At 39.9% G+C, this 26,922-nt stretch overlaps 1 protein-coding gene across 1 annotated transcript in view; it reads left to right on the forward strand.

The window, feature by feature from the left end:
- Window positions 1-26,922, forward strand: part of pdia5 (protein disulfide isomerase family A, member 5) — a 66,182-nt gene that overhangs the window by 8,925 nt on the left and 30,335 nt on the right. The window contains exons 2-9 of the mRNA XM_086220872.1: window positions 2,276-2,402; window positions 7,854-7,941; window positions 12,919-13,002; window positions 13,162-13,207; window positions 14,025-14,117; window positions 14,913-14,973; window positions 16,989-17,056; window positions 22,470-22,561. Of these exons, the coding sequence (XP_086076998.1) occupies window positions 2,276-2,402; window positions 7,854-7,941; window positions 12,919-13,002; window positions 13,162-13,207; window positions 14,025-14,117; window positions 14,913-14,973; window positions 16,989-17,056; window positions 22,470-22,561 (659 nt within the window). The remainder of the gene's footprint in view (window positions 1-2,275; window positions 2,403-7,853; window positions 7,942-12,918; window positions 13,003-13,161; window positions 13,208-14,024; window positions 14,118-14,912; window positions 14,974-16,988; window positions 17,057-22,469; window positions 22,562-26,922) is intronic.

Below are 26,922 nucleotides of genomic sequence, written 5' to 3' on the forward strand. Positions count from 1 at the left end.
TTGTTGTACGTCTTCAATTGTGAGATAACTCATCTTCTTTCACTACTCACTCTCTGTCCCACATACGCACGTTACATTTTTTTAAAAGTTTATTCTTTTTGTGCAAATTGTCACACAGAGCAACTCAGCTGTCATTTATCAGCACTGCAGAGAGATATTGTAGATGTGTTTGCTTTGAGGTAATTAGCCTCCCCAGTAATACAAACATCAGGATTGTCACATCATCCAAGCTTAAATCGAGATTATGATAGCTGTTACCAAAAATAGCATGAAATTATTTGTACTAAGTACAGAAAATATTCCAGTGTTTAGGGAGGTAAAGCATTTTGTGAAATTTGCATCCTCCCAGGTAAACAGTGAGTGTTGCATCTCATGCCTTGGGTGGACATCTAAGACACCCTGCCATCTCTTCTTATCTTATTAATACCACCCCTGGGTGGTGCGTCCACTGAATGTCCACCTATGCAGACAGGGTCATCTTGCCAGCCTCTAATTAGCCTCCTTCTTAATGGGGTTCACACAGATCCCAAACAAAAATACATAAATACACATCATATGTTTATCTTTTATCAAGTCGTCACACCAACAACTAAGCTCCTCCCAATACAAAACATCTTAGATGTCTTTTTTTTAATGTTACATGGCCATAATCATGTCTTTGGCTCTCTTTTGTTTGTTTATGTTAATTTCCTAATGCACTCCTGAAAAAAGTGTAGTCTATTGATATTCCCATCAGACTTGCCCCACAACAGAATCCAGTTGGGAATTAAAAGGAGAACATGGGCCTGACAGGTGTTTGTTTTCATTCCAGGTGATATCACTCATCTGGCAGGATCCCCTGAGCGAGCAAACAGTGCTCTGTGTCTAATTTAGTTCTCTCTGGGCAGAAAGAAAGGGAGTTTTAATAAATGTGACGGAGTCGATTAAAGTGTGTGGAATTAGCTTCATATGGGTTGAGTCTAATCACTCATTTCCTTCATAGTCAGCTTTGATTAAATTGTCTCAATATGGTCATTTCCCTTTATTAGAGGTTTCACACCATTAGTTTAACCACCAGTGTTTGGAAAGTCAAAGAAGCCATTCAGTCTAATGAGACAGATGTACCCACCTGGCACTGTATTGGGGGGGTGGGGGGTGGCCAGTTTTAAGCCCATGTAGACATTGGAAGCTTCATCATATCTTGTTTATTCAGTGAAAACAAATGAGTACCCATCATCTTAAACGATGTTGAACCTCACATACTGTAGTGCTTTCCTGTTTAATACAAAAATTCTTGGCAGTTATGAATCACAGCAAAGGGACAAACAGTCAGAGCTGCACTACCTGCTGCAATCACAGTCCGATGAACTGCTGCATTGCTTCAAGACTTTAGTTCTGCTTACATGTCACAGGCATGCTATAATGATCATTTATCCATAGTCTGTAACAGATGAATATTAATTGACAACAAGCAGTCCTAACAAAGGTTTAGGCTGAGACACACCGGGCCCGTCAGTGCTGTGTAATGTGAACGTAGCGATGGTTGTTGCATTCAACAATAATTGCAATCAACTGGAGCAGCTACACAAAGCTGGGACCATGAAACAGATCTCTGGTTTTTGTGCTGCCGGTCTTTTTTACTCATGTGGAATGACGTGGCCCACCAGGCGTTCAAAATGACAGAAACCCCATACAACTCGCTCTGTTTGGATTGCTAGGTCAGCAGAACAGAGCCTCACATTATGCATCGCAGACAGCCCCGACACAAGAAAGTTTATAGTGGGCAGAGAAACATGCCAGGCTCAGGGGAGCATAAACCGGTTTTAGATCTTTGCATTACACTTAAGTTTGGAGAATAGACAGCATTTGTTTGCTCATGGTAGTTGCTTAACATTATATTGCACTGGCTTAGTTGCATCAAAAACAGCCATGCAAAGCCTTGGCCTGTCCTTTGAGAGCAACTCAGGGTTCCGTGTCTTGATCAAGGACACTTTAACACACCACTGAGCCACAGCCACTCTTTAATACAGGGTTATAAAAAATGTAGATTATTCCTTCGAGTGTGAATTACCTGCTAAATGGAAATCTGTACATAAGTATAACTGTCAGCAACTCCTTACATCAGGAACTATCTGATCAATTTACAATTATAATATTAAATTATGTCACATTTTGCTTGGTTGTTGATGCTTTAATCCAGCCTTATTTCTACATTCAGGTAATCTGGCATCACTATGCAACAAATGGTTTGGTAAACCTTGTATTTAGTGTTAATGTGTTGTTGTTATATCACCAGGTGTGGCTGCTGTCGGTGCTGGAAGCAGTAAAAGTGTCTCCCCTGATAGAGAAAGTCAGCGACCACAAAGACTTCAAGAAGCTGCTCAGGACAAGAACAAACGTCCTGGTGCTCTACACCAAGACAGGTGAGCCAAGACTGCAACAGTAGTGGAAATCTCTCGAATTGGACTGTGAATTCGACTACAATTTACCCCTAGTAAAAGTGGAAGGAGTTTTTCTTGTTTCTCTATAAACTGAAATTAGCTGCCATAGAGGTTATGCTAAGTGCTTACATCAAACAGTATAAAATTCAGTTTCAGCAGCTGTTATTTCTGGCGAGGGAGGAGGCATGGCCAGTTGTGTTGCCAGACAATCATAGTAATATCTCATGGATATTTACTCTATTAACACTGACTCTAAAACAGCTTTCCCTGTAGAGCTCAATTTCTCAAACAAATGGAAAATTACCACGTTTAACAATTCGCGTTTTATGTTAATATTTCATTGAAACAGAATTGTGGTAATTTACTCTCCTGGAAAGCAGGGTATATTTTGTCCTGATGCCATTATGATCCATCCCTAGTGCACAAATCTAAGCGGGACGAATAATCCTCTGATCATCAGAAGGTGAATAGGCCTGATGTATGAATGTTTTTTCATCTGTATTTGTTAGGAAAGTAGGGAAGTCCTTCATGGTAATCTTAAAACATGCATCGAAGGCTTCTTCTTTAACCCACCTGAATGTGCGATAAATTGCTTTTGATCTTAAATTTGACATTCTTGTTGTTTGGCAATAAACAATAGCATATATAAAAATTACTCCCATTCAGTTCTGAGTAAACCCTGACCTTATCAGGTTCTAGTGTGTATTTACAGCTCAGTGATGACGTAAGAGGGTTCTTGTCAGGTTTGGCACTGAATAATGTGGGTACAGGCTTGCAGGGGATTATGGAGGAGGGACAATCGTGCTTCGTCACTGCACAAGGCAACTGTGCTAAGTGTGAGTTTGCTTTCAAAGGCCCCCTGCATATGTTCATCTCAGGGAAAAGTCAACTCTAGAGGGATCACATTATATTTCTGACACCAGGTCCATATCGTGCCTGAGTGTGGCCCTTCTTCTCTTTCACAGCCAGACTGCTGGACATTCTGCTTAGCACCTCCAACAGAGTTTTGATAGACTAAGAGGGGCGCTGTAACCAGACTGGACCAGGGACTTTTTCTGTTGTGGCTCAGCCACTGAAGAACTGCCCATCAGATATTTTGGGCTATCGCCACTTGCTACAACATCCTTGTTTTCTTGTAGGAGCATCTTTCTTTTATCTCAGACTACTTCCTGGACCAGCCGACATCTTTCATATCCAGGGAGCTTATTAGGGCCTGACCGATACGGAATTTTAGGTTCGAATACTGATGCGCTTAAAGTGTGATTCAAATTTCCTGATTTCTAACACAGTATATCTGCCGATATTTTTTCTTCATTTTTTTCGTCACATTTCTGAGTAAAAAAGCAACTATTAAAGACAAGGCAATATTTGTTCTACTTTCAAACAATAAAATTAATTATTTCGCCATATAATGTTATACATGGAATAATATAGTATGTCACCAAACTTAAAACTAAAAAGTAAAACTAATTGAAGAACAAACTGAAACCAAATGCATAATATTCTATAACAAATTATACAGGCCACTGTCACCTGACCTTTGAGGTTATTAAGGATATTAAATAAAACAAAATAACTTAAATATTATGCATGTTCTTTTAGAATGAAATAGGTGCACTTTGGTTATTTTAAATTGGTAACTGTCCAGCAGTGAATTTCAATACTGCAATTTCAGGAGGGGCAAGTTGTAATGCAAGAAGCAGTTTCTCTGTATTCTCTCTTGAGAGCGACATTCTCTCGTCATCATAAATGTTTACTAAACCACACAAAACTACAGCTTTGTTCTGAGCTATTATTATTCCAATGGATTAAAACCCTAATCAGGAACACTTATTTCTTGGCTATAAAACGTTGCATCTTTAGCAACATTTGGGTGTCAATGTATCTCACAAACATTAACTCATGGCTCGTAGCTGCCGAGTGAAGAGATGAACAGCACCTCTGCTAACTTATAACCCATCAGGGGAAATCCTCAGTGGAAAACCAGACTTTTAATATTTAAATGTTGTAAATGCAACAAGGCCAGCTGTGGTTAGCAAGCCAGCTCATGTAGCAAACAAGCTACACGTTTTTTATTTACTTTCCAGCATCGCGTGCCGCTAACTCTGTAACAACGTAGCGTGAAGTAAAGACTCAAACCACCGCACTGTCGTCTGCTAAGCTGCAGAATGAACAGGAACAGACGCTCACCGTTCAATCTGTTATTTTAATACTGACTATACTGACAAACTATGCTGGCTGGCTAACTTGCTAACATAACTGAATGATGTCATGAGTACGAGTGTCATGACCATTGCCAGGGACGGGGTTACAGCTGTATTGTAAAGGGAACATGAAGGGGGCGTTGACTGTTAAAGAACTTCCCAGAAATGTGTTTCACAAAAGTAGTTAACAAATGAACTTACCTTGAAGACACCATCGCACTGTGCAGCTGCGTCTGCTCAGCTGTGACGCACTCTGCTACGTGTGCTGCAGACAGCGCTATTTTCTAAAATACAGATTTGGAAGTCTTTGAGTTCTACTGAGTCCTGTGGATCTGGACTCCACTGCTCCACACCTCTTTCTAGGCCTAATTTCTATGCCTGTCAAGGAGACTTTGTGTTGTCATCATCAGGTCATCCATCTGACTTGGAGGGCTGCCAGGTTCCAGACTTGGTGAAGGGTCCCCTACATTCCATCTCTGTTGAACTGACCTGCCAGTTCACAGCCAAAAGAAACATCAGTGTCATAGTGCATCCATTGATGATGCCCTTCATTGGCTGGTGGCATGGTGATATTAAAGTTCCCGAGGTGACTCCCCAACTGAAGGGATTTCAGTGGGCTATAAAGTGGTCATTGATAATTGAACTTGATTGTTTTGTTTTGTTTTGTTTTGTTTGCCCACTGTGGGCATTTACATTCTGAATCAGCCTATTTTTGGCACTTCGAAGGTGTTGAAAAGAGTTGTGGAAATATATTGATCTTGGACAGCTAAAGGTTCAGTGTTCACTGGTTAACTGTGTTCTTCTTTTTGCCACAGATTTCTATAACTTTGTTAACACTTCATTTACTTTATCCTTTTATCTCTGGTAATTTTTGGTCCATATGATGATCATTTTCAGATTAATTATTCAGCCCTAAAACAAAACCACCTTATATAAAACTGAGCTCTTAGCTCTGAACCTGGAAATGCATATCTTACAGATTTAGAGTAATGCTATTAACTACAAACTAAAACATATCATGCAGTTGTGCAGAGTTATATAAGCCAAGATTTCCCTCTAACATTTACTGCTTCCCAGTAGATTTTAATTCCATTGTTATTTGCATATTTCAGACAAGGAGAAGAATGCACTCAGCAGGCTTTCACAAGAAGCGTCTGTTTGCTGATAGTAATTACTCCATTAAAAAGACCCTTTATTTCTCAACAACAAGCAGAGAGCCCTCAGAGCCACACACATTCATTATTTATGGTCCACACACGCAGGTCATTGGATTAGGCTTCTACATATCTGCTGTGGTTCAGATTGATCACTAGCTGCACTGCAAAGACTGCAAAGATTACACAACTTTTGACTTTTTCTGCTGGACTGGCTTTACTCTCCATTTAAATATCCAAGACTCATTCCCTACCTCAAACCTCACATTTATGTATCTGGAAGCCCGTCTTGAATTAAAATGGGCTTGCTCTGTCTTTCTAATTGATCACCTGCTAGTGCAACCCAGTCTCATGTCAAAACGTGAAAAGGCTCCGTTTGTCCACAGTGCAAAACATATCAGTCCTACGATGAAGGCCTAAAAATTGTGAAATGTGTACATTTTTTCCCCCCTATTCTTTTCTATTGGAACGCTGGTAGGTCATGTGACTCTTTCATGCGGGCCTCTCAAAACAAAAACATGGCGGCCGCTCCTGTCATTTTCGGAGGAAAGTGCCTTATTCCAAGATAGTTTTGATTTAATAAAGCATTCTGATGACATTTCTTGCGAGAAATATACATTTTGTTTTCATAATATTCACTCAGTTCCTGTGTATAATCTTTGGTTTGTTCGTTATTACGATGAATCTTTCACCTCTCGGAAGAGAGTCGTTACAGTGTCACGTTTCTGCAGTTGTTATGGTAAAACCACGGAAACCTAAATGGCGTTTATGTTATTGTATTTTGTTGTTACAATGCGTCGTTATCTGAGTTGATAGTATATTTGTGTGATTGTTGACTAATACAAATAAAATAAAACATATTGCCCCAGGAATTACCATCAAAAGATAAAATAGCGACGCTTGTTTGTTGTTGTTTGTGTGATTGTTGACTACAGCTGTTCAATAAAAATAATATGAAAGTGCGCCATGAATTCCAAACCAAAGATTATACACAAGAACTGAGTGAATATTATGAAAACAAAATGTATATTTCTCACTAGAATTGTCATCAGAATGCTTTATTAAATCAAAACTATCTTGGAATAAGGCACTTTCCTCCGAAAATGACACGAGCGGCCGCCATGTTTTTGTTTTGAGAGGCCCGCATGAGAGCCACATGACCTACCAGCGTTCCAATAGAAAAGAATAGGGGGAAAAAAACGTACACATTTCACAATTTTTAGGCCTTCATCGTAGAACTGATACGTTTTGCACTGTGGACAAACGGAGCCTTTTCACGTTTTGACATGAGACTGGGTTGGCTAGTGCCCCAGAAGCTGGTACTGGTGAGTTTTTCTCTTACTGTTGGTTGGTTTCAGGGCTGTGTATAAACATGATACTTTCTGTTACACAACACTGCTAGACTTCATCATACCCAGGGGAATCCACTTGGTTTGCCATATCTGATGAAAAACAGTACTATTACTGTGTTTGTTGTTGTTATACAGGTTATCACACTCCAGATTTATATTGAGCAAGGTCAGATTCTTTCATGATGGAGAAAACCAACTGACAGACCTGGTCATCTTTTCTTTATGACTCAGGAGGTTGTGTAAGTCTCTAGTGATCAGGAATTGTCCGTGCTGTCTTTGAATGAGCTTGCAGTCAGTGTTCACCACGCTTCAGGATGCAGTCATGAGCAGCATCCTGCAGCTACAGTAGTTCACCAGAACAGGCGGACGAGTCCACCTGCTTCAGCAGTTGCAGAGTCTTTTTGTCACCATATAATCCTGCCATCTACTGCCAAGTCACACTATTGTAAGATGTTGAAAGCTGATGTAACATAAGCTCCCTCCCTGAACTCATCCACTGAAAGGTATCAGAGAACCCTCTCCCATCTCCCCCTAACCTAAACTCACTGATCTCTTTCTTCACCACTTGGTGCTTTAGTAAAGATACTGAGCTCCACTGTAACTCAATTCCTCCTCACTGTCTCAGACATGACTGTGTCCTCTGTATTTCAAGGCTCAGGTTTGTCCTGAGCTATTGAATGGTTTTGGTAACGAGGCTGACCACAGTTTATTCTGTGTCGATAGCAACATCAGGAGACTCCCACTTAAAGCTGCTGTCAGACGTGGCCCAGACAGTAAAAGGCCAAGGGACCATTGCCTGGGTCAACTGTGGGTAAGTAGTGGGAGGATTTGAAATCTCTCTCTCTCTCTCTCTCGCTCTCTCGCTCTCTCTCACTCTCTCTCTCTCTCTCTCCACACACACACACACACACACACACAAATTCTAAGATTTCCTCTCTCTGTTACTCCCATGGACTCAATGTCTTCTTCAGCATTACGGCCTCTTTTGTCCAAGGATTTTTCTGACAGCAGTTATAAAAGCAGAGCGATTTAGTCCCATCAAGAATGCCTCTGCTGTCATCCATCTGCGAAATTTATGGCTTTTCCACAAGGGTGTAAATTGCCTTGTACCACTTCTATTGTAGAGGCACAATATGATGGGACATCACTGTTCTGTATGTTTTCATGTAATTTGAGTTCCCCTTTTCGTGTTTTCATTGTTGCAACCAGAAATGATGAATGAATGAATTGTGAAGACTATAATTGAATGCTGTTTATTGTCTCTCTGCCCTCTAAGATGAAGGAGGAAAGGAATTTGTTGGTGGGAGTGCCAATATTGTATCATCGGATTGTTGATAATCAGTGACATGAGTCCATCTTTTAAAGCAGGGCTGCCTTTATTCAAACGTTTCCATGCGTTTCATTATGTGAGCAAATGGTCATTTTTCATTACTAGTATTTTCTTATGTTTTACAGTCCCAACTATTGGTCAAATAATCAGTGTTGGAAATGGCAATTGGTTTCAGCCCTCCTTTAAATTTGTTGGAAAGTCAGTTATACACCCAGGATGTCACTTTGGGCTCTGAAGAACTGTGATGCTGATGTGTTGTTGTGTCCAGATAATTTATTAAAGGAACTGTAGATGCTTGACTATTGGGTGGCGTGGCTCAGAGGTAGAGTGGCCTCTAGCAACAGAAGGGTTGCTGGTTTGATCCTCATCCCCAGTGGCCGTGTCAAAGTGTCCTTGAGCAAGATACTGAACCCATAATTGCTCCCGATGTGTAGGTTGGTGCCTTGCATGGCAGCCTTTACCATCTGTGTGTGAGTATGTAAGTTTGTGAATGGGTGAATGAGATGACATTGTAAAGCACCTTGAGTGCCATTAAGGTAGAAAGGCGCTATATAAATTGAGTCCATTTACCATTTACTATTAATGTGTCTCCACAGCGCTTTCAAACGCTCCCATCTGGGTGCTTTCAGAACAGCACCGGCTGTTATCAGCTTGTATCAATGCAAAAGGACTGATGGATGAATTGATAAACTAGAAATATAAAACTATCAGTACTTGCAGACCTTGTCATGTGGAAATGATTTGTCTTCCTACTCGATGCACCGTTTCTTTTTTAAGACAGAGGAATACATCTGTCAGCTGTCTTTCTAGAACCCATCTATCTGCAGCCCACACTGTTTACATTAAGCAAATCCAAGATACTCCCAAGACACCTGCAAGAATTGTTTCCTTTAAGCACATCTTGCTTCACTCCTTAGTGATCTGACTTTGACATGTTGTTCTTTCTGCCTTGCCTGATGTTCAGTTTCACTTACATGATTTAATTTTTTTTCCATACCTGTCAACCATCAGATACATGAACTTGGATGAGAGAAAGTGTCATAAAATAAGAAACAGAGCAAGTCAGTATCTCCCCTTTGACTGCCACTGTAGTGCTCATTGTTGCGTTGCATTCACTATCGCTCTCAAGTTGATAACTTTAAAGACGCCCCATGTTTCAGTGTTTACTTTCTGGTTCGGCCTGAGAGAATGTGGTTTTATCTTTGTCTTCCTTCTCCAACAATTCCTGTATGCTATAGATTGTGCTAATGCTTGGCAGAGATTTATCCTGTGCCAGATTCCTGCCAGGGGAGATAGAATGAGCCGGGTTCATCACTGCAGGACACACGCATCCGGTGCCAGACTCTGTAGTGAAGCATTGTGCTATTTGGCATATTGCTCTACCATCTCAAATGGACCAGCTCCAAATTGAAGCTCTAGTTCAGAGCACATGGTGGACAGAAGGAGCGAGAGAGGAGAGTGCATATCACAGTGTGAGAGTGGTCAGCGCTGCCAAAGAAGAGGGCCACCAAGGCCAGAATGACACCGAGTGAACAGATGACAGTGACCCAGTGTTGGCCAACTGGGATCCACTAGAGGGATGGATGATGTCATACAGGAAGGGGTTCAGGCCTGCGCTGCCCTCCTCTCACTGGGAATGTCATATATTGTAATAATAATAACAATAAAATAACATGCAAGTGCTTATGCTCTTAGCATGAAGATTTTATTAATCATTTTAAAGGCACCCTTTTGACCAAAGCTGAAAGCATATTTTGGCACCAACCTTTGATTTTCCTCCCCAAATTTCTTGTTCTTTCAATTGACTCCCATCTTACCAAATCAGATGTCACAAATATACAAGCAGGGCACATACTAGCGGTGCAACGAAATAGTCAATTCACGAAACGATACGAAATACGAAACAGGGCTCGATACAAAATACTCACGATACGAAATAAAGATTAAAGAAAATCACAAATCAGCAATATAAAAATAAAATATTCTTTATTTTCTTCCTTAATATGCAGACATACAAGTTTTTGCTGCGTCCGTACAAAATAAAATACTCGTTACTTGAAAAAACAAAATATTTGTGTTTTTCCTTTATTTAGACTACAATGCAAATACAAAACATAAAATTCCAATTAAAAAAAGTGCTTTGTTGTTGTAAACAATGTGGACAAGTACATTCTTAAATGAAAAGGAAAACAAATATTAAATAATCCTCGGGGCTGCAGTCTAATCTAGATCTAAATGTCTGACCTCAGTGAGCTGAAATATTGAGCCTTCAACAGGTTCATATCCTTCTATCATGCTAGCAGTGCTCCCTGCAGTCTACGCTGTTGTGTACTGACATAGTTTGCCCAGTTTTTGTTTTATCCACAATCGTCTCACCTTTGCCTTGTCTTTTACAAGGGAAGCCAAAATAAGTCCACACAACTGATTTGTTTGATGAAGGAGCATCCACTACTTGTTCTTCCATTTTGAAATAATTGTTTCGCTTCTTCTTTTTCTTCTATTGTGTTGCTACAGAGTTCTTCTTCTTGTATTGTGTGTATACAGCAGGCTAGAGGGGTCAATAATCATCAGTGTTTGTGCTGCGCAGCGTTTTGTTGTTGTTGTTTTTTACCATAGATTATTTTGTGCGTTTTTTTAATTTCATTTCGTCATTTTTTTTATTTCGCGAAATTTCATGATGCAAAATTTTGTACTGAGCTTAAGCGTAACGCAAGTCAAAACATATACGACTGTATAAACAAAGGGTGCAAGAACGTCAGGCACCACATGTGAATACCTGTTCTGAGATTCAGTCTGTCGTCGATGGTTGTCTATTGAAACATCTTTACATCCTTTTTACCATTTTGATTTTCCAGTTTATGTCCGTTTTCTGCCCTTGTGTGGCCACGACAAACGGGAGGTTTGTGAATATTCACCCTCTACTGGCCAGTTGTTTTTCTGTGTCCCCTCTTGTACTCACAGTATCATTTCAGTTTCATGGGACAATTGGACCTGAATCATGCCAGCCTAACAGGGCAATTGGATCATTCTTATTCTGCATTCATTTATTAGTTTCCCATCAACCTTGTCACTCATCTGTAGCTTCACATAGAGTCTTCAGTTTTACTGGCCCATGAATAGCGACTTGATTTATTTACAACGATTGTCAAGTTTCTCAAGCTTGAAACTTTCAGGCAGGAAAATGGTTGAAGTCTTTATCACTGGCAGCATTTTTAAATAAGCCTGCTACATGGTTTTTGGCTCACTTGCTCAGGATTGCACAGGGACCACACACGTAGGTTTGGAGGTATATTTTAAAGGAATATTCTTTTAGTATTTGCTTGTAAGCCAAATACTGTTCTTGTAGGCAGAACATTTATAGTTTGTTTTTGTTTTTTTAATCCAAAACAATTCTTGATGTTGTTGAGAGAATTAAAAGATCATTAATGGACTCGATATGCACGCTGTAAAAGCAAGTGACCACATTATGACGAAGAGGCTGCTGATGCATTGTTGTGCCCAGATAATTTGTTAAGCATACTGCAGATGGTTGACTATCTTGAGGGTGGTTGAACTTTTTAAATTATTTCAGAAGAAGTCTGGTTTACTCATCACAGACATGATAAGTTTTACAATCAACCATTTGCATCATGTTGATTTCCCTCCTTGAACCCCTCAAGGCCTCATCACTCATGGCAGTGTTTCAGGAGTTGGAAGCAGCAGACTGGTTTTGAATTGGATGACTACGCGTTGTCTCCAAATAAATGTCGAGGTCACACCTGCTCCTAATGTGCCCGGGCTGCTGCCATCTGCCCTCATGAGTTAGCAAAATATAGCATTAAGAACCACTCATTCCTGAAATGGTGTCTCTCATGACATGCACACGTACACACATCGATTTGTCTTTATGTAAAACTAAATTGCTATCTGTGGGTCCTGTGTGTATAATTAAATTCAAGTCCATTTAATTTCTGTTAATATCAGGCATTAGCACTTAAACTCTATCCCTCTGAATTAATGCATTTGTTCCCTGCATTTTATTACAGAAGAAGAAGTGGGCCTGGGTGTCGTTGATAGTGTCTTACTGCAGCAATTGTGAAGTGTGTGTAGGTGGTTAGATGCATATTTATTTGCTGTCTAACTCCGGGCTTTTATTCAGATCATATAGATCAGAGAATGTCTGCTTGCTGACGTGCAGCACAGCATGTGTATACAACAAATATTCATATGGAGCAACTATAAAAGTGAGTGAAGAGCATTGATTGTATAACATCTTCCATATGACCTGGATGAGCTGACAAGTACTGTATGTCAGTAATATGTGATTTACACACATTTCATCCAACAGAGACTAAAACCTGCTGCTAAAGCAAACACAACATTTATACATTCAGTTCATATGAAGTGGAAAAGGTTTTACACGTTGTAATGAGAAAGTTGAAACTAACTTCACTGTGATTTGAATCCTCTCATTCTCAGAGACTCAGAAGGTCGTAAGCTCTGCAAGAAAGTGAAGGTGGACCCAAGCTCCAAAAGCAGCGGGACGGAACTCCTGCATTACAAGTGAGTAACTAGAGATTCAGCTGGCTGTCACACTTACCACCACCTAACTACTGTCTCCAGAGTTGCACCATATTAAGAAGCTAAGGAAGCATGTTCATTTGCATCTGCTATTGTTATTGCGTGACTGCTATTGTGAGCATTGTGCACTGTGTTTTTCAGAGATGGAACGTTCCACACAGAGTACAACAGACCCGCTACTTTTAAGGTACAGTAAGTCGTCACTGGATTTTATGTTGTGGTACTTTTGTGCCTGTCTGGTATCTACTAACGGCGTCAATCAATATGTCAGTCATTGATCGTAGAACACTCCTCTGGAGCGTAATGTGTTCACTTAATTAGTTGCTGTATTATGGAGAAAAATTGTGTTTGTTTCATTAATTTGTTAGGGAGGAACAGTGGAGGAAAATGTATAATATTGCTGTCTTAGACAAGTGTTGTGATTGTCATGTACAGCATGTACTCTGGCCCTGCTTTTTTCTCTCGGAGTTTAGCAGAAACCCTTTCTATAGAAACCTGTGGGCTCTTGCTCTTTCCCTTTTTCTCCACTGCCATGATTATTATTCTACTTGTCAGTGGTTTGCCCTTTCCGTGACACATGGAACAGCCTCTGAAACAGTAGAACTCCAGCAGTTTCAATTTAAAGCATTAACAAATGATTATGATATTCCTCTCTTGTCCACACTGTCATCATTCAAGCGCTGCTGAGAAATATTTCCTGCTGTTGCCAATGCAGACATATGGTTCATTCTATTTGCAGGATGTGTAAATCCGTATCGAAATGGGTTTAACACCTCCTGGATACACAAACATGTTGATATATACCAGCTTCCATCTGGTACAGCCTACAGCTTTGGCTGGGCTAAATTTAGGGATGACTTATAGAACGATGGTGTAAGTCATCAGTATCCTGCTCTTCACAAGATCCTTGTTAGAATGTGTGTCACAAGTTTTTGCATGCTGTAAGTGTTACATTTTGTCTTACATTCTGTCTCCTTTCTCTTTTTATTTTTTCATAAATTTAGTCTATGGTAGCATTCTTAAAGGAGCCATCAGGGCCCCCACTGTGGGAGGAAAACCCAGAAGCAAAAGACGTTGTCCACATAGAAACAGAAAAGGTGAGCACTGACCCAAAGAAGCTTTCAGCCTTTGTGGAAATTGTGAAGAAGCTTCTGTTGACATTCAGAGGATTATGTTACCATGATTACAAGACAGCGCTGTGTTCACATCTCATCTCCTGTCCTGTTGAAGAGTTTGATCAGCCCCTGAAGCTGACGCAGCGGCATGTCCACCTTCTCAACACAAAACCCCTTGACCTAAAACCATCATATGAGATGAGTTGCTGAGCGAGGCTCATGAAGTGTACCGGCACACCAGCCCCTCGACACGCTCACAGACACAAACCGTGCTTTGAAAATCCTGTAATCTATTGAACACCAGTCCATCTCCTTTCACCCGCTTGTCCACTCATGCCTGCAGGCTTGTTGGAGGTGTCAACAAAAGATTGTGCTGAAATTGAGATTGTAGGTGTCTGAAGTCATGAAGGTGATGATTAAGAAGAGAAGCTGGTATAGGGGCTGATCTACCTGCTCTCCTTTTTTCTTTCTTTGCCAATGTGATGACTCAGTACAATTTACACGCAGTAATAAATTGCTGAAAAAGCAAAGATTATGGTGCGGTGAGTTATTCTAGAGCTCTGTATGCTAAACGGAGAGACACCATGGGAAAACGACCGTGGAGGAAGTTGTCAGAGGAATCCCACTAGTGTATATCATCGTTGAAAGCGTTCACGTACATTAGGGATGTTATTCCTGGACAAATTTAGTTTTTACACTTGTAACCACTTATAAACTGTGCGTGTCTTTTTGTTTGCAAACAATGTGTGTGCACCTTCTTTCTCTGTTCATATGTAGGACTTCAGGAAGCTGCTGAAGAAAGAGGAGAGGCCAGTCCTCATGATGTTCTATGCTCCATGTGAGTCCTTTCTTTGGAAGTGTTCAACAGCTCCTCTTATTTGGCCTCTGAAACATGTGTGCCACAGTGAAGGCAGCTGTTAATGTTCAAGAGACCATCAGATTTGGATTTAAAATGGTTCATTCAAAGAACGAGCTTCCAATATGTTGACTGCATCAGTAAACGGGAGCATACATGGCAATAATACTTTGCAGTATGATACCAAATAGTGCTTCAAGTAGTAACTATGGATATTAGTGATACCTCTGTTGATTATTTTTTGGGTGTATGCAGTGTTTCCCACAAGTTGAGAATGTATTTATGGTGGTGAGTGGAGTGGCAGGATATGACACGTCCTTCCACCGTCTTTTTCACTTGAAATAGTACTCAATAGGCTTCACGGCTAAAGAAAGGAAAACAGTCTTAATCTGGTTATGTTAGTCCATTTTCCATGTCAACTACACGTGTTGCATGTTTATTTATTAACGTGCAGCTGACAATTAAACTGAAGGAGTCAACTAAATTTGATGTTACAGTTTTAAGTCTATTAATTAGCAATAAACCTTACATATCTGTTATGCTAATGAGCCGTGTTCATTACATGACAATTAGCCACGCGCTGCTTGTTAACTGTGGACAGAAATGCATCATTAGGGGATGGGAATATTAATGATGTTGGTGAGCATTCAAAACTATTAAATCATTGAGCTTACTAGCTATTTTTTGTCTTTGTCTTGGAGTAGTTGAACCTGTCATTGGAAGGGGCAACATTTTGTCAGACTAAAGGTGCTAGAGACGATGAAGAAATCATGAGGACTAACAGTATAAACGTTGTAAGTCTTCAAGTGGTGTTTCTTAGGTCGGTAACAAGACTTGAGCTTTTGACTCTATTTTTTAACTCATTGTAAAAGTGGGCTACACACTCATTATCTGGCAGGCAAACAACAGGACTGTTAGCATGAGCCAGATGGTGTGTGCTGTTACACAAACATTTGGTGAGTTTCATTGTGATTTCCACGCATACGAATGGTAGCCGATATTTACATGTTTCGTCCCGGAATGATTTTACGTTTTTATCAGCTCAGGGTCAATGGGAGCGGATTTTATGCATTTAAAAAAAAATTTGTATTATTCATTAATTTTACAAGCCTTGACATTCCTTGTTATATAGCCTCTACATTAGACACAGCAATGCATTGTTTCAGGTGTTCAGTGCAGAAACAACTTACTGTGGTGCTTTTATTGAAGAGCAAAAAGTCAAAGTATGGGAAACACTGATATGTATACTTATAAGTTGTGCAGTATGTAAAATTCCAGGAAGTAGTTTCAACTGCAAGGGCTGCAACTAAATTATTGACATAATCACATAGTTTGATGATAATTTTACATTTGATCCTTTGAACCTTTTGTATTGGTGTGTAAAATGTTTTAAGATTATAACCAAATATATACAGTCCAATAACATGCCTGCAGATTGTTTTCTTAGGTGAATGTAAATTTTGCTTCAATTTGCAAAGCTGTAACCATTAAATAAGGTATTTTTACTGGATAATGACTGATTAACTGAATACAGAAATTATAATCAAGTCATTTTCAGTCCCTCATTTAATTAGCTTGATAATTTTATTTCAGTCCTAAACAAAATCCATTACCCATATTTAGAGATTAGCACAGTGACAAGTCCTGTGTCTGAGTGACATATTCAATTCTAAATTAAAGTAGGCAATTAAAGACTGTGAATATTTAACAAAAATAGGCTGATTTAATCAATGAATTCTATCATTGATTCCCCCTACTAATCATTTGAACAGTAATCTGTATGCGAATATGTCAGACTGTTGTTGTTGTTGCTCTGTTGTTATGGTGATGTGTTTAGTTCAATATCATTTCTTTTCTCTCCATACCATATATTTACCTTCCAAAACAACTATTTCCCCGGTCAAAATCTAAAGATAGTCACATTATTTCTGACAAAGAGGTGGATTCCATGAAGAGTTCTCTCTCATAACATGTTGTGTTTTTAATTTTGGTCGCAGGGTGTGGTGTTTGCAAGAGAATGCAGCCCATCTTTCAGCAAGCAGCCACAGAGACAAAAGGAAAATATGTAAGTCTATTTTATCTCCCCCTGCAATCTTGTCCATCGTCTTATTGCATTAACTCTGTCTGATCTGCAGTCGTCCTTCGCTGATGTTCGCAGATTAGATCAGATGTGCCAGCAGTGAAAGTCTGGATGCCTAGCTTGTCTGTCTGCAAGGCGACAATCTTTCAGTCTGGCCTAAATGAACACTTTCCTCAGTTGTTCTTCCCACAAAGCTCACAGGTACAATACCTTAGCCAAGTCCAGTCCATAAGCTTCGATTCAGCAGGATAATAATAAACCCAGGTGGTCTTTAAATGCAATTTAGAGGCCGCGATCTCATCTCTACTGGACTTGATTTATACCCTTCTGTGTTTTGGTTTACATCGACCCATCGGAGCAATTCCAGTAGTTCATTCAAAGGCCTACCAATCTAGCCTAGCAATCTGTTTCCAATGATTTTAGTGCACAATAGTATTGTGCAGGAATATAATCAGTGACTGTACTGAATCTAAGGAAATGCACCTCACTTCTATGACCCCATCAAAATCATAGAATATAACAAGATTGGTTACACAGAGAAAACTCAAACAGAAAGAAATAAAAAACAGATTACCAAAAAGCTTTCACAATGGACAAAATTTTGTCATAAAAAATGTATATATATATACACACACATGCACGCATATATATGTGTCTCAGAAACTTAGAATATTGAAAAAGTTCAGTATTTGAAACTCATGTTTGTCACACTCTACCCAGCTAATCAACTCAAGACACCTACAAAAGTTCCCTGAGCCTCAGAATGCTGACTTGACAGTTGTCCAGAAGATTCTGCATTTTCAGACTCTCAATCCATATGGGTATATACTACAGGCCAAACGTTTGGAAGCAACTTCAAGTTTCTGTTCACGATGCCTTTCTTAAAAACCAGCATGAGTTATATGTGTTTTGGGATGTATTTACTGCATGATCAGACTTTGCTTTCGTTGATATGCACCACTGTCCTCAATTTACTTTTAGGCATACATTGATGTTAACAGACCATTGCTGAATAAATGTCAAAAAAAAAAAAAAAAGGGCGTAGGTTTAGGGTTGAAAAGATTTCCAAGAGTCATGACATCGGTGCAAAATTAAAAAAAACAATTATAAAGTGCATTATTCGCTTTAAGTCATTGACTTTTGAGAGTGTGCATGAGGTTGTACATTGAGGAAAGAAGGATACTCTGAAAGAAAAATTGCAAAAAGCCTAATTCTGTCCAACAAAGGAGTTCCCTACATTCTGAAGAGACTGATGATATGATGATAGAAAAAGGCCAGGAAGAAAAAGGGTACTACAAAAGCAGAGGATAAACATATCATGGTCACCAATAAGAGAGATTGGTGAAAAACAGCACCACAAATAAGGGAGAAAATCAAGATGACAAGGTCAAAGCCCCTGTCTCTGACAACTGGGAAAAGACGTTTGAAAACGCTGGTCTGTAGGGTTGTGTGTCAGTCATTCGATCAAACTTTAATTTATAAAGTGCTTTTCGTACATATATGTAACTCAAAGTGCTGTAAATAAAAATAAAAAAAAACATTCCCTCAAATCCCACCACCCACCCCAACCTTTGCATAACATCAACAATTAAAAGCATTCCCTCAAATCCACAACCACCCCACCGTTCACCCACACATACACACACACACACTGTTTCAGTCATACACAAACATGCACATATACACACTCTAATAGTGGACATTCAGCTGAGTACAAGAGGCTGAGTACAGATGAACCAGCCAAAAAAACGAGACAGCGCCATCAGAGGAGCCATCTGCACCAGGAGCAGAAAACCACCACTCCCGGTGCAGAGGGCTTCCCTCGGATGAAACACTGGAGATCCTAATGATAGAAGAATAAATATAGGTAAGAAGTAAAATACAAATAAAAGCTAAGAACTAAAATAGAAAATGGTATAATTTAAAATTAAGATAGCAAATAATAAAATTCATAAATAGATGCAAAATGAAGGCGTAAAATAAATAAATGTCTTGTGTAAAATGAATACTAATCAAAAGCTAAGCTAAAAAAGGTGTGTCTTGAGCCTGCTCTTAAAAACATGAACATTATCTGCAGCCTTGAGATGCTCGGGCAGGCTGTTCCAAAGACGAGGACTAATACTGAAAAGACGCCTCGCCATGGGTGTGTGTCCTGACTTAAGCAATGACTAGAAGCCCGCTGCCAGAGGAGCGCAGGGTCCGTGAGGGTTCATAAGGTAAAACCATTTTTGAAAGATAAGAAGGCCCAAGACCATTAAGGCATTTAAAAACCAGTAAAAAAAACCTTTAACATCGATCCTAAAACACACGGGGAGCCTATGTAATGGTTCTAAAAGCGGCGTAATAAATATTTCAAAATTGGTAGATGTGTTACATGGTGGAAACTATCCAATTACTCATAAAGATAAGGTCACACAAGTTGCATGATTAAATTTGCTTTGCAATTTACTGTACAATGTACAGATTTGGCTCCACAGAAAGTACCTATAGTTTCGCTGATTTAAGTGCTACTCACTATTCATGAAGAATTCTTCTCCTGGATACACATAAATATATAGAAACAAATAGCGCTTCAGTTTCATCTTGCCTTTAAAAACTTTTGAGGACGTGGGTGTGACTTAGCTCACCTGACATTGAGGGACTCTACAGTTTTGAGCAGTGAAAGCAAGATCTTCTGTTGTCTCGATCCTGGACTGTGCGGCTTTTAACATCGTTAAGTGGATGAATCTGAGGGGCCTCGGTGCAAAAGAAGGTGCTTAAATGAAATGGAAGTTGGGTTCAATGTAGGGATTTAAAAGAGATAGAAACTGAATTCTGAAATAAAGTGGAGCTGGGGAGATACAGTGTGTTCTCTCCGTCTATACCTGCAGCTACAAGGGCTGAAGACCTTCCAGGTGATGTTTACCACCTCCTTATAGAGTAAACATTAGTTTAGCTCTGTGTTTACTTCTTGAAGTTCTGTAAACCTCCTGATTCCTTCGTTTGCTGTCATGGTTCCCCTACAGACCTTTGTCATCAGTTGGCAGACAGGCAGTATCACACTAGAAAGAAAACTTCATTTCCCAGCTTTCCCATCTGTTGAAAGTTTTTAACAGCACTGGAGAGATCCAAGCATAGAAGGACACAGAGGCCAATGTGTCATAAACACCTCTTCTCATCTCACCGCAGACAAAGATGAATGTGAGGAAAATCATTTTGTATAATGAGAGCAGGGAGATGCAGCTGCTGAAGGAGAGCGACATGTTTGCTTCACATAAAGCAAGAACTACATGAAAAGATAATTGACTTCATGTTTATCTGATTAGCAAGCATGCAAAGGATCAGAGAATAATTAAGAATCTAAACGACAAATGAACATGATGCTTTCAAGCTCCCTCGACTGAAATTAGAAGGGCTTGTGCATGTGAAAATTTTAGATGCATTTCAGCAGCTAAGCCACCTTTATTGCCTCAGTGTCATGGCACAGGGAAATGTTTAGAGGTGCGCGTACACACGTTCGTTGGTTTGGTCATGCGCGCACATGTTTCTACTGTCCCTTGTTGTGACAAATTGATCGTTTCAGAAGAACAAAGCAAAATACAAAAACACAAAGCATCTCAGTGACAGACATGCAGACCTGATCAACTTTAATGTTGGATCATTACAAATAAGCTATGTGTTAAAACCAGAACATTGTTGCAAAAAAATCCTACATACATCATACATTCATATTCAGGAATCAAATATGGTGATGCGTCAATGATCGTTTTTGGCTCTTTGAATCCAATTGAAAGTCAAGAGGTGCTCAGAGTTTCCTACCATGCCAGCGAGATCTCTCACGGGTAGAAATGTCACGGCACATCAAGTTGACATTCCTTTGAACTCAGAAGATTTCAGACCTCTGGGGGTTGAGGGAGGACCGTTCCCTGTAGATTTCAGGTCAGTGGGTGATGTGTTTCAGAGAGTCGGCCCATTAATGCAGCCTCGTCAGACCTGATTATGAAGTCAAATGCACCAAACAAACCACTGAACAAAATGCAAACCCTTAGTTCCTCTGATTTAACTTGAAAAGACTCATTTCTATTACGTATCACCCATTATAGCATACATTAAAGTATTAGACAATTAGCTGGATTTCGCAGATGTCATGACTTTATGGTCGCTAGTTATTTTCCTTTTAATGTGTGTCAAGCAGGCCTTTATCTATCAATCGGCTAAAGAACTTTCAAGACATGTTTGGCACAAATTTTTTGTTCAGACGAAATTAAAACTGCAAAAATAATTGTGAGTATCATGATAATCGGTATATTTCATGATATCAAGGCCTTTGAGTCATACAGTAAGAAAATACTACGTGGGGCTGTCAGGGATCAGGTTTTCATGGAGTGTGCATATTGAAAAAAAGCCAAGAGGGAAAAGAGGACTCCAGCAGATGTCCGTGACCTTGTTAGACAAACCGAGTAGTTAGAAATTCAGTTTATTACACATTGTATTTAATGTTTTAGATAATTGTCATTTTTGTATTGTGTATGGTGATTGTGGTACAGCTAAATTAGACGTATATCTTTAAAATTTACGATGGGAATATTCACTGTATGGGGAAGAGCGCCATACAGTGGTGTGGTGTCTCTACCACTGCTGGTAGAGACTGGAGGGTGTCAGAGAGACGGGGTCAGGTTGGGTCGCCCCTTTGCTGTTGCACCTGTGAGGTTACTTTTGTTATCCATCAGTCTGCGACATGTTTGTGAGATTCATTGAACTTGTCTATTATCACAAGAGCTTAGAGAAAAAAGAATCCTCGCATGATTGATGCTGCTCATTGCCCAGCATGCTTTGCACCTCAATGCCGCTGGCTTTCATCCTGTTTGTCGGAACCTTACACCTACAATTCTGAAAAATCAAAGAATGGCAAAGTGTCTCGTCATCCATCTGGCAAGGTTTTCTGCTGTGAAATCTGCAGCCTGCCCCTCAGTGCTGGCAGTGTGTCGGTGAACTTTATTTTCCTCAAATGGTCTTATTTTGTATTTGGTTCAGATTTTTAGTTCAGCAAATTAACTGGACTGTTAAGCCATTCAAGTTGTCTAAATCCATTAATATGTAAACAAGCCGACTACTTCTAATGATAAGTTGATCGTGTGTGTTGTGTGTACATTTTGTTACTTATACTTATGTCAGTACCTGTAAAGTTCCCATGTCGTGTTTCTGGGAAAGTTCAATGTTGATGCCGAGTTATATTGTTCCATAACAGCCTGGCCATCAGTATTCACCACACCTGTTGTACTTTCACAGTAGCTTCTCTTTTCTTCTTTGGCATAATCCATCTTTATTTTGCCGTCCTCTGATCATGACAACCGTGTTTCAGTGTCTTTTACCTCCCTGACAACCCATTCACCGTGTTCCCTCCTTTATTTCATCGAAGGTGCTGGCAGGGATGAATGTGCACCCAGCTGAGTTTGATGGCCTCAAGCAGGAGTACAACGTCAAAGGCTATCCAACCTTCTGCTACTTTGAGTAAGTAGAGGACTCATCTGTCTCACTTTGGGCCCGGGCCTCACTTCTAAGGGGCGGAACATCAGAGTAGGGCCACTTCAAACAGGTCTCTTTCACACCAGCAGACATGACTGTGACAGACTTAAAGCTTGGTAAGGTGGCCTTCAAGGTTCGCAGCTATAGAAGAGAGGAGAAGTTTCAGAATTTTGTCCAAATACCTTTTGAACAGGTATTGCCTTTGAATAAAGTCAACTCACAGGGAATAGTCAAGGATGTTAGGAGTGACTGAGTTGCAGTGTTAGGGAGACTTCTGGATGAGGCTGCATGTTAAAGGGATAATTCACCCAAAACAGTAGGTTATTATCTACTCACCCTCGTGCTGATTGAAGGTTAGTTGAAGTCTTTCTAGTCCACAAAACACTGGTGGAGTTTCACAGGAAAAAAGTATTGCAGTTGTCATCCAAACAGTTGAAGTGAATGGGGACCGATTTTTAAACGTGTAATAATACATATTAAAACCATAAAAGGCCTTGATACTGCTCATTCACAGTAAACAAAGTATCCTCAGGCCTTGACATGCCAAGTTGTTTTGAAAAAATGTCGTAAAAATCCCTTTCACTTCAAGCTCCTTTGCTTACAGACCATGCCCATGTCTCAGATCTCGCCCTCATTCTGATCACAACCACACACCTCACTGTCGTCCATGGTCATGAGCCTGTTGTGATGTGAATTCTGTCTACAGAGACATATACATGTATATATGTGTGTGTGTGTGTGTGTGTATATATATATATATGTAGAGACTACTATTGTAGGTTTCTCACCAGAAAAGGTGAAGCAACACCATAAACTTGCTGTTGCAGCTGCTTTGTGATGCATCCGTTTTTTTGGCATGAACCACATTGTGCAAAAAAAACCCTCCATTAAATAATGGGGCCTCTGGTGTGTTGGCGCTCAGTGCTGTTGTGTGTCAGCATATGTCCTTATGACTCAAAATGAGTCTTTTTAATTTTTGATATGCCTGACTAAGAAAGGCTTTTAACATACTATGTCTACATTTTTTTTTTAATCTTCAAGGGCACCCTAAGGCGACATGTGACATTACAACTGCATATCAGTTAACCAGTCAGGCAATCATACACACAAAATCCAATGCTTGAAGCCGCATACGACAACTGGGTGGAAAATTGACGTTTTAAGATATGTAAATCTATTTATAACAAGATAAACAATGAGACGTAAGTTGTTTCTGCATCTCTTTAGTCTCTGGTCAACAACTTCCCCTCTGCAGTCAGTCATAAGTTCCTGCAAAATGTAGAGAAACACGGTGCACCCTGCTGTGGATGACCTGGTTTGTAAAAACAAAAACAATGGTTTAGGGTATAAATATCAGACGAGTGGCTGAAGGATGGGATCTATAGAGAATGCATGAAAAGGTTGCATCCAAAAGTGAAATTACATTGAAGCTTTTTTCATTATTTACAACAATGTCATAAACAAAGAGGGTATTAAACTCAGAGCTACTGCTGAAACCCAGAGGGCAAAGCTTACCCCCCATCTTTTTTCTTGTGCCTTTTAATTCAACTTCAGAATCTTTGCAATTGAAAAACAGATGAATATAAACAAGAACCTTTAAATCCAGACCTCTTGTAGGGGCGATTAGAATCATTCTATTGGTGTGACAGCCTGAGCAGCAGTCCTCCTGTTTCCTATGTTTGCTAACTGTGTGTTGCTGCAACGTAGCTCGGCTCTGTTCTCCGCTTCTTACTCGGCCCGCGCTAGATTTATCATCCCCATTTCCACATTAAATACTGTCTTTCCAGTCTGGCCTTTTAATTAGGTCAGGACTGATTAAGTGCCTCTGTGGTTGGTCTGTGTGTGTGTGTGTGTGTGTGTGTGTGTGTGTGTGTGCGCGCGCGCGCGCGCGCACGCACCTATTCCTTGCATTTCATTCTTATGTGCTTTTGTGAAAGTATTGTGTGTTTGCAGGCAATGGCCATGGTGTATTACAGCCACAGCCGGTCTGTGTTAGCTTTGGGACGCATTAGTGTCAGTGCTGTGCTAGCTAATGACCATCCCAGTCCATTGGCTTTAGTAATGAGAACCTCACTGATAAACAGCAGCTAATCAATTAAGGATAAACAGAATCCAAACCACCGGAGTTATCTCACCGTTGCACCCGCTGGTGGACCAAGAGTTCAAGGCCCTTTACCTTTTCAGGCCTGCAGATTGAGAAAGCTTATTACCAAACACAACAGCACAGTTCAATTTTTTTTTGTCAACTATAACAAACCATAAACTTCTCTCTCCTTGCTGTGTCCTTCTGTCCTTAAACAAGAATAAATCTGCCTTGCAAATTCTATAAATGTCACATTTGCTCCGTTTTTCAAGGGTCTAGTCTTTACTGCAGTAGAGATATTGAGAGCAAATATTGAGTTGGTAGAAATCTTGCTGATTGAATTCCAAGCAGCAACTCCCTGAAAGAGTAATCAGGTCACTTCACATGGACGTTTGAAGCTCCAGTCCAGTGAATGTAATCAGGTATCACATTCAGAGTTTCCAGAATGTGTAACTGTGGGTGTCCTCAGCGTGTGGGGTTGCAGACTGACGTGGCCCATAGCCAGTTACTACTGACATCGATCCTTTGGCACTAGTCTGAGCCACCATAGCCTCTGTTAGTCACAGCGAATACAAGACTTTATGAAGTTCTTCCTGTGAGGTAATTCTGAGTAATCTTTTCAGGCCAAGAACTGAGGAGATGACTCAAGCTCATTTCAAATGCATGACAACTTGTCGGTGGCATTTCGTAGATGCACTTTTAAGCTCGACATACAAAATACAAGACAGAGGATAGAGTATCAATCACTGTTGAACTTTTCGTTTAAGCCTTTTATCAAAGCTCTCCTTTTAGCTGCTCATTTTCTCCACTGTCTAATCCAACTCTTTGATTTAGAAACTGGGGTGTGTTTAGATCCTGCTTCTGGTCCTTCACACGTGATCTGGATTATGTTTCTCAAGGAAATACCCACCAGTGCTCACTGACGGTGCTCTGTTCTTATTAATAAGTATATGCCAAATATGTCCAATACAGAATATTTCTTTGTTGTTTTTTTTTCAGTCTGTGTTTTGTGTAGCTTTCAATAAACTCTGTATTTCAAAGACATAATTTCTAAAGCATCACCACCTCAAAATGAATATAAAAATATCAACGTCTTACTTCTTGAACTTTACATGTCAGTTGATTAACAACAATGGATTCCAAGTCCAGCACTGTCTTGTGGGAAGAAAATGAGCACAGTGAAGACTTAAGATGTAATGATCACCAGGTTTCCTCTTAACGATAAACACCCTGGAATTCTTTGATAGTACTATTGCTCAAACTCAAATTCCCATGAAAATTGCGTGATTGCCATGATTGGAAATCGTAAGTGATTGCTGCTGTAGAATCGACAAACGGTAGCAGCCACACACTTCAGGGGACTGTACGGAGTAGATGTGAAGATATAAGAGATACAATGATAGGGTGAGTCTCAGATCTAGAGCAGCTTGTTGATGTGTACACAGCCTTGTATAGCTGCTGTGATTGGTCGACAGACTCAAGGAAAAGCATTGGTAAGATAAGAGGCAGCTGAGGACGAAGTTGTCAACATAGAAAATTGATATATAATCATAAAACAAATTCAGTGTTACTATTTATTGCCCCATGACAAACGATCCTGCTGAAGTACAAGGCTGAATGACAAATTCTCTGAAAGGGTTACAGTCGCTCCGTACCGTTTGCTGGAAGGATGCAGCAGGTAGCCTCTAAGGTAAAGACAGTTCCTAGCTCATAGCATTGCAGAGTTACTAAAAAATAAAGTTATAACACTATTTTCATGCTGTATACGACATTGCCAACCTCAATACCCCCAATAATTGTACTATATAATGATGACAACAGTGATGATTTCATACTATTACATCCTTGAGACACAGTGTTATACAGTACACTCCTCTACTGTTGATCCTTATGTTATCTCCAATTAACTGATAATGTCTGTTTCTTTGTTTTAAGTGTGCCTCCTCATAGCCAAAACTGAGGAAGAAGTAGTGGAAAATACCGTTATGTGCTTATTATGATCCAGGAGGATTGCATTGAAGGTCTCAGGTGTATTTGCAGCGAAGTTGAATTAGCTTTCGAGTCATTAACCAACTTAAGCTGATGTATTGACAGTTTTCACGACAGTGATTCATAAAGGCGCAAGCCAGAAACTTTTCAGATCCCCCACTCAAGCAGTGAATTAACAAGTGATTTTCTGTGGACTACTCCCTTTAGACAAAATGTAAAAATCAGCAGCCATAATTGTGTAATTTACTGACTGCTGCTTTTTTGTTCATCTTCT

The sequence above is a fragment of the Aulostomus chinensis genome, chromosome 12, assembly GCF_037954235.1.
Source record: "Aulostomus chinensis isolate RoL2024-O1b breed Wild chromosome 12, RoL_Achi_v1.0, whole genome shotgun sequence".
Taxonomy (NCBI): Eukaryota; Metazoa; Chordata; class Actinopteri; order Syngnathiformes; family Aulostomidae; genus Aulostomus; species Aulostomus chinensis.